We start from the raw sequence: 27,437 nt of genomic DNA on the forward strand, positions 1-27,437 counted from the left end.
GGGCCGAGGCCGAAGGACAACCTTGTCCGGATGAACAGAGAGAAAAGGAGGCTTTGATGATAAAGCCTGGAGCTCACTCACCCGTCTAGCCGAGGTGATGGCTACCAGAAAAGCAGTCTTAAGCGTCAGCAGACGAAGAGGACAATTATGAAGAGGCTCAAAGGGAGCGCACATTAGAAATGTGAGAACAAGATTCAAGTCCCACTGAGGCATTACAAAACGGACAGGAGGGAGCGTGTGAGTAATGCCTTTTAGAAAGCGTGTAACTACAGGGGACTTGAAAAGAGAAGGCTGATCAGGAAGCCGCAAGAAGGCAGAGATGGCAGCAAGATAACCTTTCAAGGTGCCCAGGGCAGAGCCCTGCTGGGCCAACGAAAGAAGAAAGAGTAGAACCTCAGAAAGAGGGGCAGAAAGGGGATCCACAGCCTTTGCTGTGCACCATGCCACAAATTTGTTCCACCGGCAGGCGTATACCGTCTTGGTGGAGGAACGCCTGGCTGCCAGAATGATATCACAGACTTCAGGAGGCAAGTCAAATGGCATCAACTGCCGCCGCTCAATCTCCACGCATGGAGGTGGAGGCTGGACAGGTTCGGGTGGAGGACCGTCCCCTGCTGCTGCGACAGAAGATCCTCCCGAAGGGGCAGACGTATCGGAGAATCGATCAACATACTGAGTAGCTCGGGATACCAGTACCTTCGTGCCCAATCCGGAGCCACCAAGATGACTTGGGCCCGGTCGTGCCTGATCTTCTTCAGCACTCTGGGCAGAAGTGGTATAGGCGGAAAGGCGTACAACAGACCGCAACTCCACTCGTGACGAAAAGCGTCGCCGAGCGAGTGCCGCCTTGGAAATTCCAACGCGCAGAACTGCTGACATTGCGCGTTCTCTTCGGTGGAGAATAGATCTAACCAAGGCTCTCCCCACTGCTGAAAGAGACCATGCGCCACTTCGGAGTTCAGACGCCATTCGTGATCCATCATGCACCGGCGGCTGAGTTCGTCTGCTCTGGCGTTCAGAGAGCCCGCCAGATGTTGAACCACTAGGGTGATGCCCTGGTGTTCCAGCCACGTCCAGAGGCGCAGAGCCTCCTGACAAAGGGTCCACGACCCCACCCCGCCCTGTTTGTTGCAATACCACATGGCGGTGGTGTTGTCCGTGAACACCTGCACGACACTTCCCCTGACAGAGGGAAGGAAGGCTTTCAGTGAAAGTCGGATCGCTCTCAACTCCAACAGGTTGATATGGAGGCGAGACTCCGCCGGAGACCAGAGGCCTCTGATCTCCGCCTCTCCCATATGGCCACCCCATCCCAGGAGGGACGCATCTGTCACCACGACATGCTCCGGTTGGGGAAGGGAGAGGCTCCTGCCCGTGACCCAATCGCGGTCCGTGAGCCACCACTGCAACTGCTGTGCAGTGCCCTCCGAGATCAAGACATGGTCGGACAGGTTGCCGTGATGCTGGGCCCACTGAAACTTCAGGTCCCACTGCAGTGCCCGCATGCGCCGCCTGGCGTGATGCACTAGTAGGATGCAGGAGGCCATCAGCCCCAGAAGCCGCAACACTAGCCTGACCGAAACCCAGGATAGAGGCCGAAAGATGGGAATCAGGGCCTGAATATCCCGGACCCGCTGTTTCGGCGGATAGACCCGGAACTGCGCCGAATCGAGAACCGCTCCGAAGAAGAGGAGCTTCTGAGAGGGACTCAGGTGTGACTTCGGCACGTTGATGGAAAACCCCAGCAAATGCAGGAGATCCGCCGTAGTCTGGAGGTGGGAGACGACTGCCTGGGGCGAGCCCGCCTTCAACAACCAGTCGTCGAGACAGGGGAAGACTGGAACCCCTGATCTGCGCAGATGAGCTGCGACCACCGCCATCACTTTCGTGAACACCCGAGGGGCACTGGTAAGGCCGAAGGGGAGCATGGTAAACTGAAAGTGCTCCTGACCCACCGTGAACCGCAGGTAACGCCGGTGGGCCGGCAGGACGGGGATGTGGAAATATGCGTCCTGCAAGTCCAACGCTACCATCTAGTCTCCAGGGTCTAGGGCAGCTAGAACCTGAGCCAAAGTTAACATTTTGAACCTTCCCTTCCGGAGGAAGGCATTGACGTTCCGGAGGTCCAAGATAGGGCGCAGGCCCCCTTTGCCCTTCTTGGGAACCAGAAAGTAGTGGGAATAACAACCACGACCTACTTCTGGGCTCGGAACGCGCTCGACGGCCCCCTTGGCCAAGAGGGCCGAAACTTCCTCGTGGAGAAGATTCAAATGATCCCCCGAGATACGGTGGTGCTGCTGTGGCATGGCTGGAGGGGTCGTCTCGAAGGGGAGGGAGTAGCCCCTTCGGACGATTTGCAGCACCCACCTGTCCGATGTGATGGACCGCCAGTGGAGCAGGTGATGGCGAACTCTGCCGCCCACTGGCGTGGAATGGGCCTGAAAGCTCGGACTAGGAAGGCTTTGAGGCGGATGCTGCCGGGGTGGATGTGGGCTGACCGCGTCGTCCTCCAGAACCGCCTCGGCGGAAACCACGTCCGCGCGCAGGTTGGTTCTGCGGCTGGTGGCTAGGCTGACGTGAGGAGGCACCCCTTCCTTGGCCACGAAAGGGGCGGAAGTTTGCGACCGCGGGGCCGGGAGGCCCAAGGACTTGGCCGTAGCCCGGGAGTCCTTAAAGCGATTCAGCGCACTGTCCGCTTTCTCACCAAAAAGGCTAGTGCCATCAAAGGGCATGTCCATGAGAGTGCTCTGGACATCCCCCGAAAAGGACGTGGACCGCAGCTAGGCGTGACGTCTAAGCGCCACCGTGGTAGAAATCGCCCTACCCAGCGAGTCCGTAGTGTCAAGCCCACATCGGATTGCATGACGTGCTGCATCCCTCCCATCGGCCAGAGCCTGGGTAAGTCGTGTCTGGGCCTCCTCCGGGCACAGGGGCAGCACGTCCTCCACCGTATCCCACAGAGAGTGGGAATAATGGTCCAAAAGACAGGCGGTGTTCAATGACCGCAGACCCAAACTAAGGGAGGAGAACAGCTTTTTGCCAAACTGTTCCAGTCTCTTGGAATCCCGGTCCGGCGGAGCGGTCGGGAAGGAGGATTGGGAGGTAGAAGCCTGGATAACCAGGCTCTCGGGGGCGGGGTGTTGGGACAGAAAACTGGGGTCGCCCGGAGCAGGGCGGTGGCGCCTGGCGACGTTCCTGTCCACAGGAGGGACTGTGGAGGGCTTGGACCAGGTGCCCTGCAGAACGTCAATGAGGGCCTCATTGAATTGCAGCAGAGGCTCAGTGGAGCTTGCTGCAGACTGAAGCACCTCAGTGAGGACGTTAGTCCTCACAGCCACGGCAGGCAGCTCGAGCCCAAGGGCTGCGGCCGCCTTGCGCAGCACCACAGAGAAAGCAGCACCCTCCTCCGAAGCCAGTCGGAGGAGAGATGAATCCAGTGTCTGGTGAGGTATCCAGACCACTGGCCTCCCCCAGTTCATCTGCCCAGTCCTGTGACAGCTGAGCCTGAACGGCCAAAAGGGTCATCGGACCCCTCCCAGTTGCCCCAGTCATCCGATTCCTGGTAAACAGGAGGAAGGATCGGAGCCGGACGATAGACATAATGTGTCTCTAACGGCGCCGTACGCGGCGTCCATCGATGCCGTAACGGTGCCGGATCCGGAGCGGGCTGAACTGGGGCTCGACGCCGAGCGGAGCCGGCGTCGGAACCGGTGTCGACGCCGGCGGAGGAGGCGTGATGAGGTCGACCGGCGTCGGCGGGGACGAGTCCCTCGGGAACCTGCGGCGTCGGGGCCGAAGCCGGCGCCAGGGCCGGAGCCGCCGGCATGCAAGGTTGCCCAGTCGGGTCCGCAGTGCCCGAAGGCGCGCCAGCGGGCGTCGACGGCGGAGCCAGGCTCCTCATGGCCGAGAGGAAGGCACTGACTTCCGCCGGCGTCGCGTCAGTCCCAGGGACCAGCAGGTATGGGGACGTGCGCGGCGCCTGCGGCTCCGCTGGAGCCGCGGGGGTGGAACCACCCTGACCCTCGGCCGAGTCGCGCGACTGGCGAGGGGAGTCCGAAGAGCGGTGTCGCCTCTTGGACTTCTTGGAGTGCTTCGACTTACCCGAAGACTTGGAGCCAGACGAGCGATGAGGACGTCGGCTGCGGCTCCGCGACCGATCCTTGGACCTCCTCCTGGACCGGGATCGAGAGGGGCGCGGAGCCGAGTGGCGAATCTCGAGGAGCTTACGGGACCGCTCCCGTCTAGCCTTCGAGGTCAGGGCCTTGCAGTCCGAACATGACTCCGCATCGTGGTCGAGGCCCAAACAGTAAAGGCACCGGCGGTGATGATCCGTAACCGACATCAAGCGGTTGCAGTCAGCACAGGCTTTGAAACCAGGCATCCTACCGGCACCGGAGTCGAGACAAGATCAAAAAGGATCAAAAAACTTAGTCAAAAAAGACTAAAAGGGGTAGCTCTCCCGGATCTGCGCTTACTGGCGCGGAAAAAAGAAGAACTGACGTCAGCGCGCGAGGGCGGCATCTAAGTACTCCGACGACGTCATTCCGGCGCACGACGCCGACGACGGACGCGGAGCCGCAAACGACGCCTACCGACGCGCAAGGGGTATTGCTGACGAAAAATCTTCCGGATCCAGCCTGACGGCTGGGGATATTCTAAGGTGAGGAATCTAACTAACGTGTAAGTTGAGGAATCTAACTAACGGGTCTTTCAGATATACGATCATCCGCACCCCTTGGCTTCGCAGCCACTCCACTACCGGATGGAGCACCTTCGTGAAGCACCAGGGTGCTGAGGACAGCCCGAACGGAAGGACGGTAAACTCGTACACGTGCTGTCCCCACTGAAATTGCAGAAAACGGCGATGAGGAGGGTGGATCGGGACAACCAGATACGCGTCTTTTAAATCCAAGCGAGCCATCCAGTCTCCCTGAAGGAGCAAATCCCGAATGAGGTGGATTCCCTCTATCTTGAAATGGCGATATACCAGCCAGCCATTGAACTCCTTTAGATTGATGACCGGTCTGCGCCCCCCCATCCGTCTTCTCCACCAGGAAGATATTGCTCAAGAAGCCCTGGGGATGCAAAGTTGACCGACAGATTGCCCCTTTGCGGAGCAGAGCGGAGACTTCCTCGTCTATTAGGCTGGCATCGGCCGCGGAAAAACTTAGAGGATGCGGAAGGCCTGCCTGGTGGGGTGAATCGTAAAACTCTATGTGGAATCCCCGAATGGTCTGCAGAACCCAAGCATCGCTCGTAATGGCTCCCCAGGCCTCCCTGAAGTGCGCTAGCCGGCCCCCAATTTGAACTTGGGAAGGGGAAATCAGACTTACCGCCACCTGCGGGTCCTCCGGCGGTGTTCTTGTAGCCTCCACGACCCCAGAATTTCTGTCCTCTGGTCGGGTAGAAATTGGTAAAGTTGGCGGAGGTGTTATATTGACCTCGTCCGGAGCCTTGTCCCCTACCAGGGTTCTGCTGTCCGCCACGGCCGGTCGCGCGGCCCCTGCCACGGCCGGCCCCGCCGGAAAAACGAGACTGAAAGACCCGCTTAATATTGGACTGGGCCTTGTCCAAACTCGTGAAGGTGGCCACAAACTTGCCCAATTCCTTCACAAAAGGCTCGCCAAAGAGCCCCCCTGCTGCGACCGCCCCTACCTCGGACGAAGCCAAGTCGCCTAGCTTGGGGTCCCGTTGAGAGGGCACAATTGGCGTTGCCCAGAAAAACCACCGCCCGCTGTGCCCAGTTCGAAAGAACGTCGGGAGAGATGGAGGAACCTGTCGCTTTGGCCTCCTCGGCCATATCCAAAATCTTTGTCAAAGGCCCTATCACGTCGAGGAGCTTATCCTGACAAGAGCGCCAGGAACGGTCTATGCCCTTACGGGGGTCCTTCATACACTTGGCCAGGAAAGTGGCCATCTTGGAATCTAATTCCGGTGAAAGGGCCACCTTCCCGCCAAACGACGGCCTAGGGCACTCCGCCCTCAGACAACCTCTAGCCTCTTTCTCTAAGGGCTTCCTGTGGCGACTCGCTACAAACTTCGCCACCTTGTCACCGGGTGCCCAGGCCGCCGACCGCAGATGAATAATGTCATCTGGGTTCAGCATGCCCGAGGCATCCTGCGGCAACTCCGCCACAGAGCCAGTAGGGCGCCAGGACCGCGAAGACCCTTCCTCATCCGAATCCGCCGGCGAACCTGCGTCCGGGGAGGGGGAATCCGGAACCATGGACGCTGCAGGAGTTGGGACCGGGGATGGCGCTGGGGGCGACAGGGGCGCCGTTGCTAGAAACGCACGCTTTAGACGGTCAAACGCGCCCCTGTCTACCCCCTGCGGCTCCCCGGAGCCTCCCTCCATGCGACCCTTTTTAGGTACAGGCGGCCCCTCCCCCAGGGAAGGGGTAGAAGTGGAACTCTGGGAAAAAGCCAATTTTGCGCACTCCGCAATAATGCAGTTAGAGAGGCGCTCTTCCATAGGCCCCATCACATCATTCACACATCTATAAATGGAATCATCCACCGCCTCAAAAAACTGGTCGTCCAGGGGCAAGTACTGAACTTGCTCCTCCTCTACAAACTCCGAGTGGCTCATAGTAGCTAGGCAGGACCACTTCGAAGACAGGGCAAGCCTCCCCTTGGAGTATCAAGGGAATTCAACAATGGAGGGCAGGAACCCCTCGGTGGTATGTGTGCAGCCTGGCAGACTGCTTAAAGATTTGGGCAGTGTGACACACCGCGATAGAGGCCGCACCCGCCTCACACGCGCAGCCCCCACTCAGTGACGGGGCCCAACCGCCACCCAGCGCGCCAAAAGCTCTGAAGAGCCAAGTGTGGATAAAGTTTATGCCCACAGGCAATCACCGCGGCACTGCCGCTATACAGACCCCCACCGGGGCGTAAAATTTTAAATGCAGGAAGAATGCGGACCCCCACCGGGGCGTTCAGGTGTTGCAGCGTGGGGGACAAGGCTCGTCGGACCGTTGGTCTCGCCTCGCGCTCCGTCAATCAAGGAGACGCGCGAGCTCCCCCTGGCGGCGGCAAGTAACTACCGCAGAGGTGGAGAGTCCGCGAAAGGAGCGAAGGCGCTCCCGCGGCACCGGGGAATCTGAAAGTGAATCACATAATGAAACCCCGACAAGGAACCTGAGAACCGCTAAGAACGGTCCCGAAACCACAATGAATAACACTTTAAACACACCCAAAACCGTGAGGAAAAGAGATCGACTTATCTGGTGCTGCGGAGCAGCGAAGAAAGAGGAGGGACAACGGATGTGGCAGACCTTCTACTGGAGGCTAACACTGAGGAAGGACTACGTTTGGAAGAGACTGTGACTGATGGGAGCTGTAGTCTTACGGACTTTGGTTGTGCTCGTGATTACTCTCTCCAGATCATTTTCCTTGTTTTGAGGATACAAAGGTTGATTGTTTCTATTTTTGGCTGCTGTGGAAAAAATATGTTATTAAAGTGAAGAAGGAATTAGCATAATCGGAGCCTCCGATCCTGCCATAGAATCTCTAATCTTTTAAGCACATGTTTTCAATATTATGAGAACCTTGAGCCAAGAATTTCAACATCAGGAAATCCGGACGTCTATCGACCAAGTCCTGGAAACACCTTCAGATCCGCAAGTCTTACCAATGCTGTGATTTTTCTTTCCTAGGAATTATTCCTCTACATTCAAGCTGGTCTCTACTGTATCCTTTTTGACTGGTAAGTCATCAGCACTTCATCTCTTGTTTATCAATAATATTAAATTTCAAAAGTTGATAGTGAGACCTAGTCATAGGGTGGGGAAGGTTTTAGACTTTATTATTATTTATTATTATTTATTATTTCTAACCAATCCACACTTTCTTGCAAAGGCTGCAAAAATGGATTACTTTAATTGGTTTCTCATTTTCTTTATTTGGTCTCTAAAGTGCAGAAAGACACAAACAAGCACGATCATCTGACTGTTCTAAATGCGTACTGTTTAGTTCAGGCCAAGTCTGAAACGGACCTGTGCAACTGAAACATAAATAGAGACTTCTAACTTACAGGAGTAGCCAGGAAGTAAACATTTCGCCTTAGGTCAATGAAAGTCTTAATTTGGAAACAAAAAACAGGATGAGTATGTGAGTATATTTGTCAGAAAAAATATAGCTGGCTTAATAAAAAAAAAACATTTTAGGGTGGCTAAGGCTAGGCCATTTCCCAAAAATGTATCTCCTTCATTGGCTGGTATGCCTCTTACCAATGGCAAATGTAAAACTTCTGTTCTTTTTCAAAACGAATATTGTAGATGTTCAAGGCTATTTAAGGAAATCCTATGTCTACATACTCCTCAAATCAAAGGAATTCTGGTTCTCTCCTCTGCTCTATTGTAGGATGCTGCAACTACTTCCATCACACATCTGAGTATAAGCCTCCTTTTCTTGCAGGTCTTGTATATCCAGCACCACAATACCTTACATGCACGATTTCGACCTTTTCAAACATATTGTTAATTCATACATTTACAAAGTGAAAGAATTAATCTGAGTGTTATTGATGCAGATATTATTAAAATTGCACACTCTGAGCTGTCAGGATTATTAAAAGGTCAATCAAATATAGTTTTGTTCATATAAAGTATCTCTGCATGACGTTTTCCTTAACAAAACGGGACTAAGGCATCCTTTCCACTGTGGAATCGCAATAAGTACTGCAATAACCATCCAGTATTAGCTGTTCTCGTGGCAATTTAGTCTCAGCCAATCACAATCCAAAAGGCAGGGTCACTTTGGGTCAAGACGTACATGTTCAGGAAAGGTGATGTTCTGATCTTTAAACCAAACGGTCATCCACAGACACCTTTAAGGGCCATCATCTTGAAAGAACAGTATATTTCAAGATCATACCACCGTACGTTTACTGCTTGCTGCCACCCAAAAACCCTCCCCAAACCCATTTTGTTCTTTGCTTACTTATCTATCATCAAGATAAGTCTGACGGATTAAAGCCATAGCTTCTTGACACAAGTGAGAATGTTCTGCTTCTTACATTTCAAGACACACATTTCAGAAACGCTAAAAACTTTTTTCTTATAGTAATATTTTACACTATACAATTTTTAAGGCGATTCCTTGGTCTAGTGGAACAATTGAAAAGGCCGAAGGCATTTGAGGTAGGACAGGTGTGGGCGATATGCATATTCTTCTCTTCTTTCAACCCTGAGTATTGGCGAAATAACAATAATTACAGCCTTTTATAATTGCTGGGTGGCAGAAACTGCAAGAAATGCTATAAAAAAGCAAGCCTGCATTGCTGTAATTGAGGAACATACAGAGCAAAGGCTATCAGTCTGAGAGAAGAGTTTCATGAGAGAGGTTTTCTAGCTCAGGAAACACAAATAAAAGTGTATACAACAGGATCACATTTACAATCCCTAATGCGAAAACGAAGGTGGTAAGAGATGATCACTTCATTGAGGTGATTGTCCAGCAATAAGTGATTAGGTGAAGTGATACTTTGGTCTGGAACACTGCCTTCATTTGTAGCTTCTGTATCTTCAAAGGAAATTAACAAGTCATTGAGACTAACGCGTTCAGCAAAATATTTCTTGTCATAGCAAGTTCCTTTGCATCTTGTAAAGAGAATGTCACAACTAATGCTTGAATGTTTTCAACGTTGGTCTCAGTACTAGGAATTTCTTGCTGCAAGAGTTGCTATTACCTTGACAAGCCATTAGATGCTTACTTGGTGCCTTTTCTTTAGGACTTTCTCCGTCACCCTGGTTGTGCAGAGAACTAAACAGTGTGTGTCTTAGGAAATACAGGCAAATCCCTCTAGAAACAGCACTGGGTCAGTGTCCCACTTGTGAGGACAATCTGTATGTCCTCTATATAACAAGGAAATCTGCTTCTAGGTCAAGAGGTTTTGGAAGACATCTCTTTGTAATTGCAGGTCTTCTTTCTAGTATCCCTCTTGTAAGCTTTTATATTATTATATCAATTTTAGTACTCCGAGTCTGGATAGCTTTCTGGACCATGGATTTTAGTATTTCACCCCTTAAGTTGGATTTGTTCCAATCTTTCTATTCGTGGTGTTAAGCTACTTTAGTAGAAAAGATTAGGAAGATTTATTTGACATTTCGCTATATTAAGCAAGTTATAGCCCTGAAAGATTTCATGGCTCTGATCTCTGTAAATATGGTGTCAAACAGTCATCTTGCTGCTTGGTGGATATAATGGGCCATTTTCCAGTCTTGTTAGGTGTGCACTTTAAGGACGTGCCTTAATTTTCTAAGCAGAGGACTTGATGGTGTTGCTGCTCAGTGGTAGAAAATGTGGTAGACAACTGTGACAGCAGCAAGACTTCTCAAAACGCAACAGTGGATCATACATTAAAATATGCAAAAGAAAAACACTTATTGCAAATCTGAAACTAGAATTGTTTGTTAACTTCAGTGCGATACTCTGTAACAGATACACCTTGAGGTGGGTTCCTGTGCTCACTGTGCCACTAGACCCAAGCTATGCCACACTGAGAAGCCCCAACCAGGGTAAAACCAGTCGTGGGTTGCATGTGTTATTGTCCATGGAGCACCTGACATGGCACCCTAGGCTGGACAGTTCCTACTGGAGTAGGGTCAAGGGTGATTTGCATATGGCGAAGTCCAAATTGGGGTGACAGTGTGCAAAATAATGATGGACTAGGATGCGTTCAACAGTGATTACCAGTTACTGAGAATAATGCACGCATTCCATCCATTTTTTTTTATACTTCCGGTCTGAAAATAGATCGCTGATGGGCACTTTCATTATGAGAACATAAACACATATGTAATAATCTAGTCTGCCAGTTCTCTCTCTTTTTAGCACCTGACTGAATACTCAGGCAGAGCATCTTATTTGCCAAAGCCTGGTCGCAAATTAAAAGCCACCAATATGAAAGTGTTTCCAAAGTCCAAAGCCCTTCACGAGGGGCTCTTTAAGAAGGTGTTAAGAGACGTTAGTTGTGGTCAGTGGGATGAGGATTGAGTCTCAGAAAATGGGTTGCGTGCACAGAATCGCACATATCATATTTCACATTGGGCCTGAGTTCTGCAGCAGATGATATCCCTCTTCATTTCACCCAGTAACCACGGACACATTTGTTTACCATTTTTAGCTATTCATTGAGGCAGATATTATTGTGAAAGCAATACAAACTAGGTTTACAGTTAAGTGCCGGCTAGGGGTCCATTATGAGGCTTTATATAGTCAAAAAAGGGAGATGCCTTTAAAGTAAAAGGAGCCAAAGATAAAGGAAAAGAATAGCTGCAGTATACAGTGACACATGATATGGCAATGCAACTGTGTAGAACAGTGACTGAAAATTAAGAGGGAACGAAAAAACACAAGGTATGATACAAGATGGCACAACATGCAAAAGTGGTGAATGGGGCTTGGAAACAAGATGAAATGTTTAATAAGTCCACTTTAATAGCAAAGGTAAGCATTCCAAACCTGTATACTGTTAAGTGAGGAGACAGAGGACGGTTCAGCCGTGCATTTTTCTCCTCAAATTGCTCCAGTCGCTGGGTCGTTGTCGTCGTCATGGGGACAGCACTGCGTAGGATGTTAAGAAAAAACAAATTTATGCAAAATACAATCTACATGCGTCACTTAAAACTCCAAGGGCTAGTGGGAGAAAGACTTGGAGATATCAGCTCATACATATGGAAGAAGAGTATTGCTGGTTTCCTCATAAATCTGTAAAAGATATGCACGGTTTCGGAAAACAGTACCAAGCGTGTGAAATAGCTGCCAATTTTCAGGTTGCTTATGTGGGACATTTCCATAGTTTTGATAAATAGTAGTGTACGTTTAATACAGAATGGTTCTTGTTTAGAATAGTCACTGGGAAAACGTGGAGCATAAGCTGAAAGCGAAAGACTGAATATTTAAGTTTTTTGAACAGTCTTAAATGGTTTGAGGTTCGCGGTTGAAATACAACAATTTTGCAAATTATTTAGAATAAATTGTGTGTTAAAATGTTGGAGTTGGTCTACAATCTTGCAGGATGATGGGGCACATTTTGCAGACCTAGGTAAGGCATCTTTAATGTTGATTACAACGTTATAGTTTTAGATCAGCCTCAGAGTGTGGCTGAGGCTTTGATTGGATCTCTACTGTGTCTTATCTTCCTTGAATGAATTGCAATTGATGCTGTCTGAGCTGGTGCAGCCTCCACGTAGCATGCGCTCAGACAAAATCCTTACATATACTCTTTATTTGGAGGTTTAACATCTCATCTTTGAGCATGGCCTGTAAAATGTACCATATTATATGACGTATTGTATCTAAACAATGCGTCAAATAACATGGTACATTTTACAGGTCATGCTCAAAGATCAGAGGCCAAACCTCCAAATAAAGAGTATATGTAAGGATTTTTTAAAACAGGGTAAATAAATACAATGATGAGTTACCGTTGCACGCAGGAGATTTGACTTTTTGTGGGACGGTTAAGAATTTTGTCAAGGAATGGTTTACTTACATGAAGTTTTCCTCACCCATCGCCGGAAGCCTCGATGCAGGAAGCAGGAGATAATACTGGCCGATCACGCGTGATAGTCAGTCAAGGAGATAAGAAAGAGGTGCATACTGGAGGGCAATGTTTGCAATGCACCAGCTTTTGCATGCATGAGTACTCTGAACAATTCAAAGCATTGTGTCCTTCCAGAGTCTGTCGTTTTTCAGAGATTAATCAAGGTCTCTATAATGACTGGAAGATAGCAACGGTATTCAGCATAAGCCGCTGCCGTTCCTGGAGGAGGAAGTGCAGGACTCGAAAAATCCACTTGCATTGTCGAGCGAGCTATTTTTAGGATTCAACTCGCCTTTTTGGCGAGTTGAAAATCCTCTATGGAAGACAGACTGACTTTTGGCCTTTGTTACTGAAAGCAGAGCAAATGTGACAAGATAAGATTTAAAGGTGTCTTTATTACTACAAAGTGAAAGAGCAATAAAAATGTAATTAAATCTTATTATCTTGTCACATTTGCTGGCTTTCAGAGACAGAGGTCAAAAGTCAGTTTATCTTATTACATTTATTTTTCTTTCTGAGACTTAAGTTAGAGGATTTTGTAAAGTGAACTGTGTGACAATTGAACTGTGCAAAGCCTGTTAAATGAAAGGCTGTAATATGCCAGGCTTTTTTCTAACACAACACCGAAATAGCTAAGTGAACGGTTCAAACATTTCAAATATATTTCACTAGTTATGAAGACCAATTCTTGTAATTCTGGAGGTGAGAAAAATATTTCTAGTGGTTCAAAACAAATTTGAACACTTTACTTATTTTTCTGAAACCCAATTTCTAAAAATTGTTTATGGACTATTATCAGTAAAACTACATGTAGTGGGAACGTTTTGCGGCCATTTCAATGGAAAATATGCTATCTGTAAATGACAATGAACTACCACATCATGCTTTGGTAATATATTTATGAAAAGCACGTTTTTAAATATGAACTGGGAATTATTAATGCTCCTGCCCAGATGACAATGCCATTATTGAACTAAGAGGCAAGCCAGGAATCATGCGTACCCTATATACGGGCTTGATTCTTGTTATACATGGAACAAACATTTTAGTCTCGTAAATAAGTAGTTTTTTTGTACAGCCGAAATAATGAACTTGCATATTTGTAGGTGCTCTCTTAAATCAGATAATAAAGAAAAAGGCGGCTCCATAAGACAAAAATATTTCCCTAGAATCACACAATTTGAGACCAGTTCAAGTACATTAGAGGTAGGTCGAGTAGAATATTAAAGTTACTAGACCTGAAGGTCTGTAAAAATGTTATGATTTTTCAAGCCCTGAAGTGGCTGCACCAGCATGTAGCATAGGCTCAGACAGCATCAATCGAAGTTCTTTCAAGGAAGATAAGAAACAGTAGAGATCCAATCGGGGCCTCAGCCACACTCGGAGGCTGGGCCATCACTACACTTCACCCAAGAAAAAATGTAAAGTAGAAGAGGCTGCAATCAAAAAGTTAGTAAGTGGTCAGCTCGATCAACTGATTTCCGTGAGCATTCTTGGACCTTGCAGGAATGCACGGAAATTCCCATAATACGTTAGTCTAACCCTTGATGAGCGATACTTGGCAGGGCTGCATTGGCCCACATACAAAGCGATACCCCCTTATTTACAGAAGCATATATATGCTGGATGCCTGTCCCACCTGCAAGTTAATGGAAGTAAGACTGTGCTACACAAAAATGTTAAATAAACAAATAAAAAGGGCAGTTCATTTGAGAAGCAGGATAGTACATAGCGAGGGGGTTGGTATGATGGGAAGGTTACAGAGGTGGACACTACATTGCTGTGGTTGTAAGGGTATGTTTCAGGATGAAATGTTAAATTGGAGGAGTGGTTTGAAAAAGTGGGAATGGACACAATATAGAGTAATTGGAAACACAAATCAGGACTGGAGCACAAGAATATAAACTGTGAGGGTCCATCTGAAAATCATGACTGGCGACAAAGCTCCAGGTTGGTTTGGGATTGTGTTCCGAGAAGAAGCTGAACCTGGAGGGATCATGCTGGGTTATTTGTATACTTTGGAGGCTATGGTTGGTTTAAAGAGTGGGTTATGATCAGTTGTGAAAGGTGAGATAGGCGCAGGCTAGTGAACAGTTTTGATCACTAGGGTAATCTGCACCGGACACTGCACTTGATAGATATATATTGGTACAGGGACTTGAGGTAGGGCAGTGTATGGGGACATCATACAGAATACGCATGTCAAGGTTTGTGATCTTGTCACAAGCAAAGAATACTTACAGCGTTGCAAAGGCAAGGTAGGAAAAGTGCCACCAGCGGACTGTTAAAATAGTCCAACCTACCCACGACTAGGGCGTTCATCAGGAAACTAGGAACCTAGAAGAGGACGTCCTTGAGGGCTTTTCTATGTTGAGCATCATAAAAACGATTACCTACATTGGAACATGCAATAAAGGGTACCACATGTAACCTGAGGGACAAAACTCTATTCTTAGTTCCGAACACTCGGAGAAAGTAGCAGGTGAGAGGGAAATAATGAGAGTTGAAAAAGCAGAGAACCAAAGGATATCCAAAGTCTAAGGGAATTTAGGTTTTGAGTTGGGTCATGAACTTGGGCATGCCAGCATACAGACTGTCTGAGAAACCGCAAGAGGAGATCATGTCAATGGTGAGCAAGATGGACAACGAGAAGGGTTCAAGAAATTAAACACATGGCTCGAAGTGTGGTGAGATCAAAACTTTATGCGGTTTTGCGATGAGAGAGAAGACTTTGGAGACCTTTTTAATGCTGATTGCCAAGCCCGATATGTTTGCAGGGGGGGGGGGGGGGGAGGGTAGAAGAGTTTCAATAGCATAGCTGGGTGGTTTACTTTGTTGAGGGAAGCAAACCAGAAAAAAGAAAACTAGAAAATATGAAATTCTGGGAAGAACAAACAAAAAACCTGCATCAGCAAGAGTATGAAGTAATCTTATCCCCATGCAGTTAACCTGCAGGTACAACATTCCCCAAAATATCTGGGCACTGAAGTGATGGCAAACAATGAATGTTATCTTTCAAAATAAAATCTTAGGCTCACAGTGCTGGGCTGCCATAACACCACCAATCAGCTTTTCTCTCTACGTGCTAAAGATCCAGAACAAAATGCCCCTTGCATCTGTCTTACCCCGTCACAAGTGCATATTAGAAAGGATTTGAAACCTACCTGGATGACCCCTTTAAGGTCATCTAGCTCCTCTGTCCCACAGACCAATACTCCTCAAACGTCCTCGAAGCACATAAATTTAGATTTGGCCTAATCCCTGGGCTTCCTACTTCCCAAGTGGTATGTAAAGTGGCCCCTAGTTAAGTATGTACTGCGTAAATACAATTACATGCATTTTCAACAGGTAAAGGAAAGTATTTAAACTCAAAAACTTACTTTCTGAGTGAGAAAACTGGGGAAAATTGGGAACGTAAGCCCTGCCGTCCAGCGTATCTGAAAAAGGAAAGCAAGAGAAATTAAGAATATCATATAGCAATGAAAGCACACAAAAAAGACTTCACAAATGAGCTGATGACACAATTTGTAGACTAGCTGCAAAAGTCAGTCCTCCCAGTTTGACAACCAGATTACTATCCCAACAGTCAAGCAGGTTCCTAATGCATGCCCTGGGGCAGAAGATCGACTTCTCATCAAACACTTAATATGTCTAGGGAGGTCTAGGTAGAGTGGATACAAGGAGCACTTCTCGTTTAATGTTTAACAGTTCAAAGCAAGGCTTAATGTCAAACCATGTACATTTTACATACTTGAAAAATGAGCCTTTTTTGGGCCTGGTATTAGCCAAGACCTTTTGATTTTACTAAATTTGATGTATAATATACTTAAATAAAAGGGCTTTCAGCCAGATCCCTTCATCAATTGGTTTGGTGTTGTCTCATTAATATTTTTCGCCTGCCCACTAAAGCATACAACATAGTGCAATACGTCAGCCTACTTCAGCCACTGGCTAACTCCACTCACTGTTCATGAAGTCATTCCGCCCTTTCACAATGAGCCCATCCACACATTAAGTAGTTCCTTTAAATGCCATGGGTTGCTATGGCAATATTGTTTTTTCAGAAAAAATAAACATCTTTGTTTTTAGTTAGTTTGTTTTTTACATTGATGAGGCCTGGCAGCTTCCCCAACAATAACGTTTTGCAAAAACCATAAAAATACAAGCACCGTCAAAGCAAAAAATAAATAAAAAAATACGGCAAATAACGCTAGACCTATTGGCCTTGCCAATACTTGTTTTTACTACGCATGCACTTTGTTAATTACTCAAAATGGATAGAAGCAAAAAGTAATTACAATGCTAAGTTGATTCCTGTATTGTTGAGAAACTCGATGCACAGCTTTCCATTTAACAGCATAACAATGATCTGCCCAAGATATGAAAAGGGCAGATAGAAATGTAGTTCATTTGTGCTAAAAAAAACAAAATGACTTTTCTGCAGAGTTAATAGTGCACGTGAATGTCAAGTGATATGCATGCAATGGTACCGGAATAATTTTCAGAGTGGGGGTGCTGCCATCAACATCACTGAAGTCATAGGGTTTGTGTAAAATCCAAGCCACACAAAGAACATGTTTTTTAGTAAATGATCCACGCACATTCAGCAGGAGAGTGGTAAAGGTGTGGTATATAGCCAATGATGCATTTAGGAGCACTGGTGAAGAAGCTCACTGTCATTTGCAGGCAGCGGATTTTCCGCTGAAATGGCACTAAATTTGCATAGACATGCAGTTTTACTGGTAAATCGATATAGTGATCAAAAAATAACGGGCTGAAATCTGGTTTCAGGCAATATTTATCATTTGCGCATCACCAAATAAAGTGTCTTGATATGTTTTGATGCTATCAAAATGTTTGTTTGTAGCATACTTCAGAAGTGCAAACAAATGTTGCTTCATTTGTATTTTCCTAATTGATGATATTTTGAAATTTGTACAGTACATTTACAGGTACTTAAATTGTTTTGTAAAAAAAACACTGTCAGCCTTTCCTTTCACTTCCTGTACCCCAGCAAGATTGCCAGCTGGATGACTTTTACAAAGTCCTCTCACTTTCCAGTCGGAGAAATAAAAAAAAAAATGTGTTTCCGAATAAGCAGCAATTTGACAAAAGAAATAGCCAGACGTTTCAGAGGTAAAGGGAGGTGATCGTGACTTGAGGGCTCAGGGGTGGGGGCTGAGGAGTAGGTAGAGTTAAAAGGAGGGGAGAGTAACTTCAGGGGTGGGTAGAGGTAAAGTGAGTTGAGGGTGGGTCAATTGGATAGCAGGATATGGTACGGCCCGTCGCTGTAGAGTATGGTGTGGTATGGTATGGTATGGCCTGTCACTTGGTCAAAGCCTACCAGACAGAAGAAGCTGTATGGCTTGTCAACGATGTTTTGGGGACACTCAAAGTTTCCCGGAGAATGCATTCCACACATTGCTTACCATTGGCTTTGTGGTTTGTAACGCACATTTGTTTGCTTTCTATTTGCTTGCACTATTTGTTTAAGGCTGTCCAGCTTGAGTTCGTCCCAAACCCTATTTACTGTATTCTTCCACCAATACTGGATTTCAGTAAACAAGCCTTTACATCTTGTTACATTTGCTGTGCATTCAAAGACAGAGGTCAAATGGCAGGCTCGGTCTTCCAGGGAGCTTAGTGTTTACTTTTCTTTCTCTGACTTCAAAGTGAGAGGATTTATGTGACAAGCATGCTGGCTATTGGGGGAGTGCTTGAGGAAGGCTGTACAATGTTGTGTTTTTTTCCAGCACACAACGAAGTTTAAATGTCTGTAACTGAACGGAGGAGATATTTCAGAATACATCAGAATTAGAAAAGCACAAATGAAGCACATTTTGGGTAATTCTGAAGTGTGGTGCAAACAAATATTTTAATGATCATAACAAAGCAATACACCAGATGATGACAGTTTCAAACATTATTGTATGTGTACTATACACTTTTAGTAGTAAAACTGTATGTCAGTGCACATGTAATGATCATTTCAATTGAAGATGTGTTGTCTGCAATGGCAGTGCGATACCACACCATGCATATTCCTCTCTATGCAATGCCACTCTACACCACGCTGCGTCACTGCACTCCACTCTGCGCCAATGCACTCTACTCTGTACCACTCCACTCTATGCCGATCCACTATATGCCCTTCTAATATACTCTGCACTCTATGCCACTCTACTGTGAAACAATCTACTTTGCGCCACTACACTCTATTCCATTGCACTCTATGCCAATCTACTCTGCCCCACTGCACTCTACGTCACTAAACTCTTCTACACTTTATGCCACTGCACTCTACGTCACTGCTCTATATGCAACTCTACTTTGCATCGCTCTACGCCACTGCACTCTACGCCACTCTACTATGCATCATAGCAATCTACGCCACTCTACTATGCATCACAGCAATCTACGCCACTATACTCTACAACACTGCACTCTGAGTAGGTCTATTCCACTCTGCACCATTGGGCTCTATGCCACTGCACTCCATGCCAACACACACTACGCCACTCTACTATGCACCACTTCACTCTACGCCAATGTACTCTACGTCACTGCACTCTACGCCACTCTATTCTCCTCTGCACCATTGTAATCTGTGCCACTGCTCTCCACGCCAACGCACTCTGTGCCACTCTACTATGCACCACTGCACTGATAGTCCACTCTGCAACACTGAAATCTCTGCCACTGCCCTCTAAACTACTTGCCACTAAACCACTGCACTCTACGCCAAAGGCCTCTAATCTGTGGGGCGCAACCCCCAGGGGGGCCTTGGAGTCCTGAGAAGGGGGTTGAGCATTCCCCAGCTTTACTTGTGCTGGCAATTCAAAACATTTGTTTTCGTTTTGGAAAAAGACACCAGTCCTGGGATGACTAATTTAGATCGTTATCAGCTGAAGTTCCATCAATTGAGTCTCTTGTGCTGTGAAAGGTTTTCGTGCCAGGGTGCCTGCTTGCTTGAATGAATGCTTGATCTAGATCAGGGGCCACCATTCAGGAGATCATAGTTGTTGGGCCTTACTGAACAGCATAATCTCCGTTTTGTGACTTTCATTGTAAACAGTTCATCCTCATCCGGGCAGCAATCTCTCGCATGCATTTTGAAAAGTACGCTTTTACTTCATCCAGATCTTTACCAAATGAGGCGACATGCTGGGTGTCATCGGCGTATGATAATATTTCAAATCCATATATGTTTTACCAATATTGGCAGGGGGGGGGGGGGGCACCTAGAGGTTAAATAAAGTAGGGCTGAAACAGAAGCCCTGCGGAACCCCCTTGTCAATCAGCATAGCACGTCACTTAAGAGAATTAGTTTGTGTTTGATCTTCCATGAAGTTCTTGAACCATTGTAGAGCATTCCCAAAGATGCCTATACCATAAAGCATGTGAATAAGCCTGGTATGGAACACTTTGTGAAAACCTGCAGACAGGTAAAGCAGCACCAGCATGGACAGGGTACCAGCATCTAGTGAAAGTCTAATGGAGTCGGTGACCTCAACCAAGGTGGTCTCTGTGCTGTGGTAAGCTCTGAACCCTGATTGCGAAGGGTCCAGGATCTTATGCTCCTCTAAATAAGCTGCGAGTTGTTGATTAATTAGGCCTTCTCCAGCATCTTGTCCAGAAGTGAATGTATCGAAATGGGGCGATAGTTGGATAAATCCTTTGGGTCAACTTTAGCTATCTTTTGTAATGGGGAGACCTGTGAAGCTTCCCATGCTCGAGGGATTTCCCGCTGTCTGCAGACAGATTGAACAGTGACCTATTAGTGGGTGCAATCAGGTTAGAAAGGTTATAACTCTTGGAGGGCCAGGGGTCTGAAGGAGAGAGCCTGTTTTATCTTTCTCTAGTGTGCCCCCGATTTACTCAATAGTAAAAGGTTCACAATTTTCCACACTGCAGAAACTTTTTTTTTAAAAGGGCGTGGGCGGGTTGTATTGTAGTTTGATATATCTTCAGACTAGATAGAAATATACTGGGAAATTCAGATTTATTAATTTCAGTTTTTTCTCAAAGAAGTCCGCAAGGGAGTTACATAGTTCTTGAGATGCCGGGATGTCGTGGGAGCAGGACGGAGGCTTAAAAAAATTAATCGAGGGCTTTGAATAATTATTTGGTTGAATTACCCACTTTATCAATTAGTTTGAAAATATGGGTTTTCCGAGCCAATTTATTTTTTCCATGATCTGGAAAGTGGGGATTTGTATGAGTCTTCGTCTTCTTGATTATTTTGTCTGACGCCATCATCTTTCCAGCTCCCAACAGGAAGATTTCTTTATTGTCAACTTTGTAGAGTAAAATGGTGCATGTGATCTAAGTTGGGTCTTAGATGCTTGTTCAAGAGAAGTAATACTGTTGAATGATGAAATAAGGGAACAGTGATACTCTGCTAATTTAAGTTCAACTGAGAAGCCAATCTTTACGCACAGTAATAATCAAGGAGAGCTGGAGAAGGGGCAAGAAAATCGCAAATGCTGTTGCCACTTCCCTACTTCATCTCTAACACTCAAAAAATAAAAGGGGGAATTATTATGTTGGAGTAACCGTGTTAAGCAAAATTATGTCTGTAAAAGTAAAGTAGTAATTAATTGGTGGCATAAGAAATCATAAAATCTAGACAACATTTTTTTTTAGCTAGAACACCAAGGCACAAACTTTAATACTATATAAAGGCATTTAACATGATTCATTAGTGCCTCTGTTATGTCACCTTTTACTTCTCAAATTACAATAAATTTCAAGAGCAGATTCCCTCATGTACCGTGGCTGCCATTCCTCTAGGATTACTTTAGCAGATGTGCTGTTTACTTACAGGTAATCTTCATTACTCTGTTTATCAGTATTCACTTAAATGAGGTGGGAAATCCTGGAGTTATAAGGGGCGGAAACTAATAACTTCCTGTAATTATAAAGCCAAAAGAATAGATGTATAACAGGCTGGAGCGTGATTTGTTGGTATGGAGATGAGGAAGGGTTAATAGGAGTAATAATGATTACTAGTAACTGAACATTAACTCATCAACCCTACCTTGTCTCTGTCCTTACTTGAATATACATAAACAACACATCAAGACCTGAAATAAGACTTTTATATTAATATTAATAGCAGGACGTCAAATGTAATTCAAAAAGGAAAACATGGCATTACAAGGAGATAAAATTACAGAGCAGCCTTCAGAACTTTAACTCCAAAAAGTTTGGATTCATTGGACAGTAATGATACACATTGTAATGATGTACAAAGGTTGAAGGGACTGCCCAGGAAACAGCACTGCAAATGTCCTGGATGGAAAAGCCACAAGTATGGGAGAGATAACCTACTAACAAAAGGGACAGGGTTAGAAGACCCGATCGAGGAGACAGGAGCACTATATACATAGGAATACGAGGGCGGAAGCAAATAAAGTACTCCGTAGTTTATTACGAAGCGGAAATTTGGAGTGAGGCTAGGAGCACCAAGGGCAACACAGATGGAACTTGCCTCTCATAAATTTAATCAGAGACATTTGAGAAAATTGGTCCGATGAAAAGTGGGCAGGAAAAGAACAGGATGTGACTCTCCGTCCAGATCATTCGGATGATTACTCCAAAAAAAAAAATACTAATTAAAAAGACCATTTTTCTAAAAGAATTAATTGGCGAGAATCAAACTACATGAGACAGCAAAGTAAAAGCCTATTTTATCCCACAACGATTATATTGTTTTTTTTAATGCTTTGTCCTGAAAAGGTGGGGTGAACTAACTGTATACCACCAAAACGTAGCGTTGACAACTTGTGATGTCATTTGTTTTTCTCTGCACCGTATGGTGACAACTTGTGATGAAATCAGTTTGTCTTTGTATATTATGGTATCTTTTAGCTTTATGACAGCTGAGACCAATTGAAATTGTTTTTTTTTAATAAATTAACAGATTACTGTGTTAGTGAGATTTTTGTGATGTAATGTTGCACACATTATTAATGTTTTTATAAACTTTCCTTAATGATACAATATTGAATTATATAAAGATAATACTGAATACGGTATATTTTTAGGTTTTGAGTATTCATTAAACGAAATAAGAGACATTTTTACATTAAACCGGGTTTAATGTTTAGACAGGTGAGTGAATGGCAAATGAATGTGAGGTTTTCCCGAAGCAGATGATTAAACAGGTGTGATAATACGAGCGTGAATCACAAGAGTGATCTTTCGTTTTCATTGGATGGAAAAGCACCTTATGCCACAGTCCAAACGGCTGCCATACCTCGAGTAGAATAACCTTGATTCAAGTACATAAAAGATAAACCCTTGGTTCATAGCCAATGAGCGAACAGTCTCAATTCTTATGACAGAGGAAGATAGCTTGCATCCTTGCTTAAAGAAACAAAATTTAACAAAGAAACTGTTACAAACCCTATAGGCGTCTTTATAAGAAAGGAAAATCTTCACTGTGACATCCAAAGGATACCATGGTTCTTCCTCCCCAGAGAATAGGTTAGGGAATACAGATGTAAGCACAATCTCTTGTTCTGTATTGAAAGAAGTCATTTCTTATTGAAAGCCCAAATTAAAATTCGTAATGTCTGGAAAAATACTTAGCTAAGAAGGTCTAATAGACAAAAATCCTAATTCACCTAAACTGTAGGGATTAGTAATCACTTCTAGGAAAAATGTTTGAATGATGGAAACTTCAAAGATATTTACTCCAGAAGCCCAAAAGGAGCTAGCTGTAAAGCTCTGAGTACTAAGGATAAATCAGTGGAAGGAATTTGAAGTGTGGGAGATGGATGCTAATGAGAAAAAGCAGCAGAATGCAATTCCCTAACAGCACAATATTGCTCCACTTCCTCTACAAAAAGCAGTAATTGCTGCTCAAATTTTTAAGAATGGAAGCAGATATTCCCAAATAGGGTCCATCCTGCAGGAATGGAAAAACACACTTCGGCTCACAAGTACCAGGATCTGTAGATTTCTCCGAAGACAGAAAAAAAAGCTTTCCAGGGGTGGCCACAATCGTTGAGGGGAACAAAGTGGAGATTCTTGCAATGAGACTGCAAGAGATGAGGAAGGACCAAACTATGGATGACCCCACTAACCTGCCCCAAAGCAGACAACAAGATGGAGATGCCCACAGGACACCTGGAACAGCAGAGGACTCTGAGGGGGACAAAGATGTAGAGGTAGCAACCACTCTAGTAGCTGAACCATTTGTCTCAACAAGGTAAATCAACTCACCCGGGGCCAAAATGGGACAACTAGGATCAGGTCTGTCATTTATCCGGAGATGAGTAAATACTCCAGCTATCAGAGGGATTCGTGGAAAAGCATACAGGGGAAAAGGAGGCTGAGGAGATGCCAGTGCATCTATTACCCCAAGCACTCAACCCTGGAGTCCGAGAGAGAAAACATAGTATCTAAAAAGAGGTTCTGAAATGTCTGGAAGTTTACTAAAAAAAATGAAAGGAACATATTATAATCCCAAGAGGTAGGAAATACAATACTTAACTGATCCATTCTCACATTGAGTATTCCTTGAATGTGGGAAGCCAATATAGTTAAAAGATGTCCCTAAACCCAGGAACAAATCATTATGTTCATCACCAGTACGTAGATCTGCAGAAACGTGGCAACATAAGGGAATTGCTAGTATTCAAACCCTAATATGGAAGGGGCCCTGGCCTAATCAGAGGCCGTTTCAGAGCTTGTATATAATGAGATTCCTGCCATAATTTGTTGCCGCATTACATGGCACAAAAGGGACAAGTGGATTTTGTTACAGGACAAATAGATTTTTTAATCAACGTGCCCCATGGACAAGTTGATATTTTATCAAATTCCACACCCCTGACTGTGAAGGAGAGCTACTAGAGGAGCCAAGCCCTTGGGGAATATTCTTGAATTGTAAGTTACCCAAAAGGAAAAACTAGAACTGCCAATTGAAACCCTGAACGCAAAATCTCAAGAACTGCTGACAGTCCGAATGAATATCAATTTTGAGATATGTATCCTGTAGATCAAACGCTGCCGTACACTCTCCTAGTGATATTGATGGAGCGGGTAAAACAAAACTTTGTATACCACCCCCCCATTCTGCATGTTTACACTAATTAGAATAATCTATTAATTTTAATAAGTATTAATGTATTTGTTTGCTATCTAATCAACATTACTAATGTATGAAATACATGTGGGATTTGCATTTTGCATGGCTAAATAATTTGTGATTAACATAAGTATGCATATTAACACTAGGAAAATAGAAGATTGCATGATATATGTTGCTTTTGTGATGTGGGTGAATATAAATGCTTTAAATGTCGCCAAAATGCTAGATAATTACACACACATAGGGGAATTAGTAAGGGTTAAACATTGTATTCGTTATTTCCATGTTTGAATTACTTTTTGTGTTTGTTTCACTTACGTTGACCAATTTGGCCTACGATAAAATGGCCGACCAACGTACACAACAAAACAGCTACCATTCCACGAGGTTTCAGACCAAGTGCGCATGTCCCAGGCTCCTGAACGAATAGCCTCAAGATGACCCACACAGCCTGTACCCAGACAAGGTCACGACTGGACTTTTGTCAAGAGCTTTAACAATGGACAACTTTTGACAAACGGATGGATCATGTTTTACGGAGTGACATAATAGACTTTGAGAGACCAAAACGGATGATTTTAACCATCCAATCAGAAGTGCCCAAAACTGACTTTCATTACATTTATTATAAAAAGATGGCAGAAGTGAGTGGCAGAAGTGAGTTGCAGACCTTTTTTCTTTTTCCTGGCGTTATGCGGACGGAGAGGACGGTGACACTGTAGGACAGCTGTTTCCCTGAATCTTTGACAGACTACATTACTGCCCATTTTTCCTGATGAACTGATGACTCTAAAAATTGATGAGCATTGATTGATGTGGACACGTTTATGGTCCAGACCAAATCTTTGGGACTGTAGCATGCTGCATGACGAATTGATTGACTTAAGAGGACGACTAATAGCCAGATTAGGTAAATATGATGTTCTCTGGTTTGATTAAAGTTTTTACTAAAACCTGCATTCATTAGATAAACAATATTATTGATTAACAAGCAAATGTGTTGGGTGATTTATTATCATCTGAATATAAATTAAAAGGATTAGAATCACTTTCCAAATTCAACTAAATTGATCCATCGACTAAGTGGAAAGAATATCTTGATATTCAGGATCAAGATGTGCTGGATTAAGGATATTTAGTGTATGTTTATGTAAATAAAATTCCTTTAGATTATAAGATATTCTTTTCACGTCAGCGTTTGGAACTCCTATCTCTCCTGTAAGAGCAGACCAAATGAGTGTGTGAGAGTGTTGGTGTTATGGGCCCCACCAATGAATGTATTGAGTGAAAGCGTTGGTGTGATAACTGGTCTGTGACGAAGGGAGGATAGGAAATTCCACGCTGCAGCAGTTTTTCTTGGTAGCAGGATGATGGTTTTAATTGTTTTGGTTTAGTGATTATTGCTTGTAAATAGCTTATTGATTATTGATTGTGGATAGGTATTGGTTTATGTATTAACACTATGTTGAGTCATGTCGAGTTCTATGTTGTTTTTTAAGACTTCTGGGATGTAGGAAGTCGGATATTTGTAATAATTCCGTAGTAGGGCAGAGGTAAGCGCTGCGCTCGGGAAAGACGGAATTATTGTTGCCCTGTAGGTACACGGGGAAAACGTGTAACGATTGGAGTTGCACGACGCATTGTCTGGGTTCGATTCGGTAACATCGTCGCGTGTTGCCATTAGGGACATTTTCTGTATGAGAGAAATGTATGGTAGCGAAGGTCACCTGTGAAATTTTGGTCTTAGGTACCAGGAGTCCAAAAGGCACTCTGATTACGCTTATCACTGGAAAGGTAATAGGTGTTCCCTAAGCTTGCTAGAAGGATAATGTAGAGGGAAGTGCTACTTTATTAACGTGTGTCATAATTCTGTAGTAGGACAGACTGTTCGCTGTGCTCGGGTAAGACAGAATTCTGTGTGAATGAACTACATTTCTCGTATGAAAGTGCGTGAATGAAATAGCATTCTGGTTCATCGTGAAACTCTGGTTTTATTTCTCAGGAGCATTGGGTCTCCAACTAGGTGTCTTAATTCTGGAGAAATGATTGGCTAATGCTTGTTAGAAGGGTAAGGTAGAGGGATGTGCTACTTTATCAACGGAAGTAACGATTCCGTAGTAGGGCAGAGGTAAGCGCTGCTCTCGGGAAAGACGGAATTCTTGTGAGAAAGGTCATTAACTATTCTTGGTTAACGAAGCGGACAATGGTGGCGTTTTTATGTTGTTACTAACAGATTTGTAAGTTAGAAAAAGCGAAAAGAGCTTACCGTGAAAGATTTTTGTAAAGGAGGGGTCAGTAGAAGCTGGAGTAAGAGCAGCGGCTGCTGACGTCAGAAAGACGGCGCTGGGATTGGCCAGTCAGCTAGAAACGTAGACGCTCCGGATTGGTGCGTTAGTGTGAGTCGCACTAGGAGTGGAGAATTACAGGGTGACGTAGACGCTCCGGATTGGTGCGTTAGTGTGAGTCGCGCTACAATTGGCTAAAATAACAGAATAGTTGTAAAGGAGAGACTAGCGATACACGGAAAGACAAAATGATGCATTATGATGCACCTGAAAAGGAGAAAAAGTCCTGGTTTGGAAAAATCAAGAAGATTAGTTTAAAAAGGACAAACCGATTGTGACAAGGGAAGGACAGTTACTTCCCCCACCAAAACCCCCCGCATCCTTTATGGTTGCGAAATACGGATATCCCACTTGTATTTGGATAGATAATTGGGTGAAATATACTAAGAATGGCGGAGTTTCAGCATTTCCAGAGCATGGTTCGTTTAATGTAGCGGTT

At 45.1% G+C, this 27,437-nt stretch overlaps 1 protein-coding gene across 1 annotated transcript in view; it reads right to left on the minus strand.

Annotated features, from left to right (window-relative positions):
- Positions 1–27,437, minus strand: part of SDHC (succinate dehydrogenase complex subunit C) — a 111,937-nt gene that overhangs the window by 66,322 nt on the left and 18,178 nt on the right. The window contains exons 2-3 of the mRNA XM_085638654.1: positions 15,931–15,987; positions 11,467–11,568 (exon numbers count right to left, since the gene is read on the minus strand). Coding sequence (XP_085494780.1) covers positions 11,467–11,568; positions 15,931–15,987 — 159 coding nt within the window. The remainder of the gene's footprint in view (positions 1–11,466; positions 11,569–15,930; positions 15,988–27,437) is intronic.

Source organism: Triturus cristatus, chromosome 12, assembly GCF_964204655.1.
Source record: "Triturus cristatus chromosome 12, aTriCri1.1, whole genome shotgun sequence".
Taxonomy (NCBI): domain Eukaryota; kingdom Metazoa; phylum Chordata; class Amphibia; order Caudata; family Salamandridae; genus Triturus; species Triturus cristatus.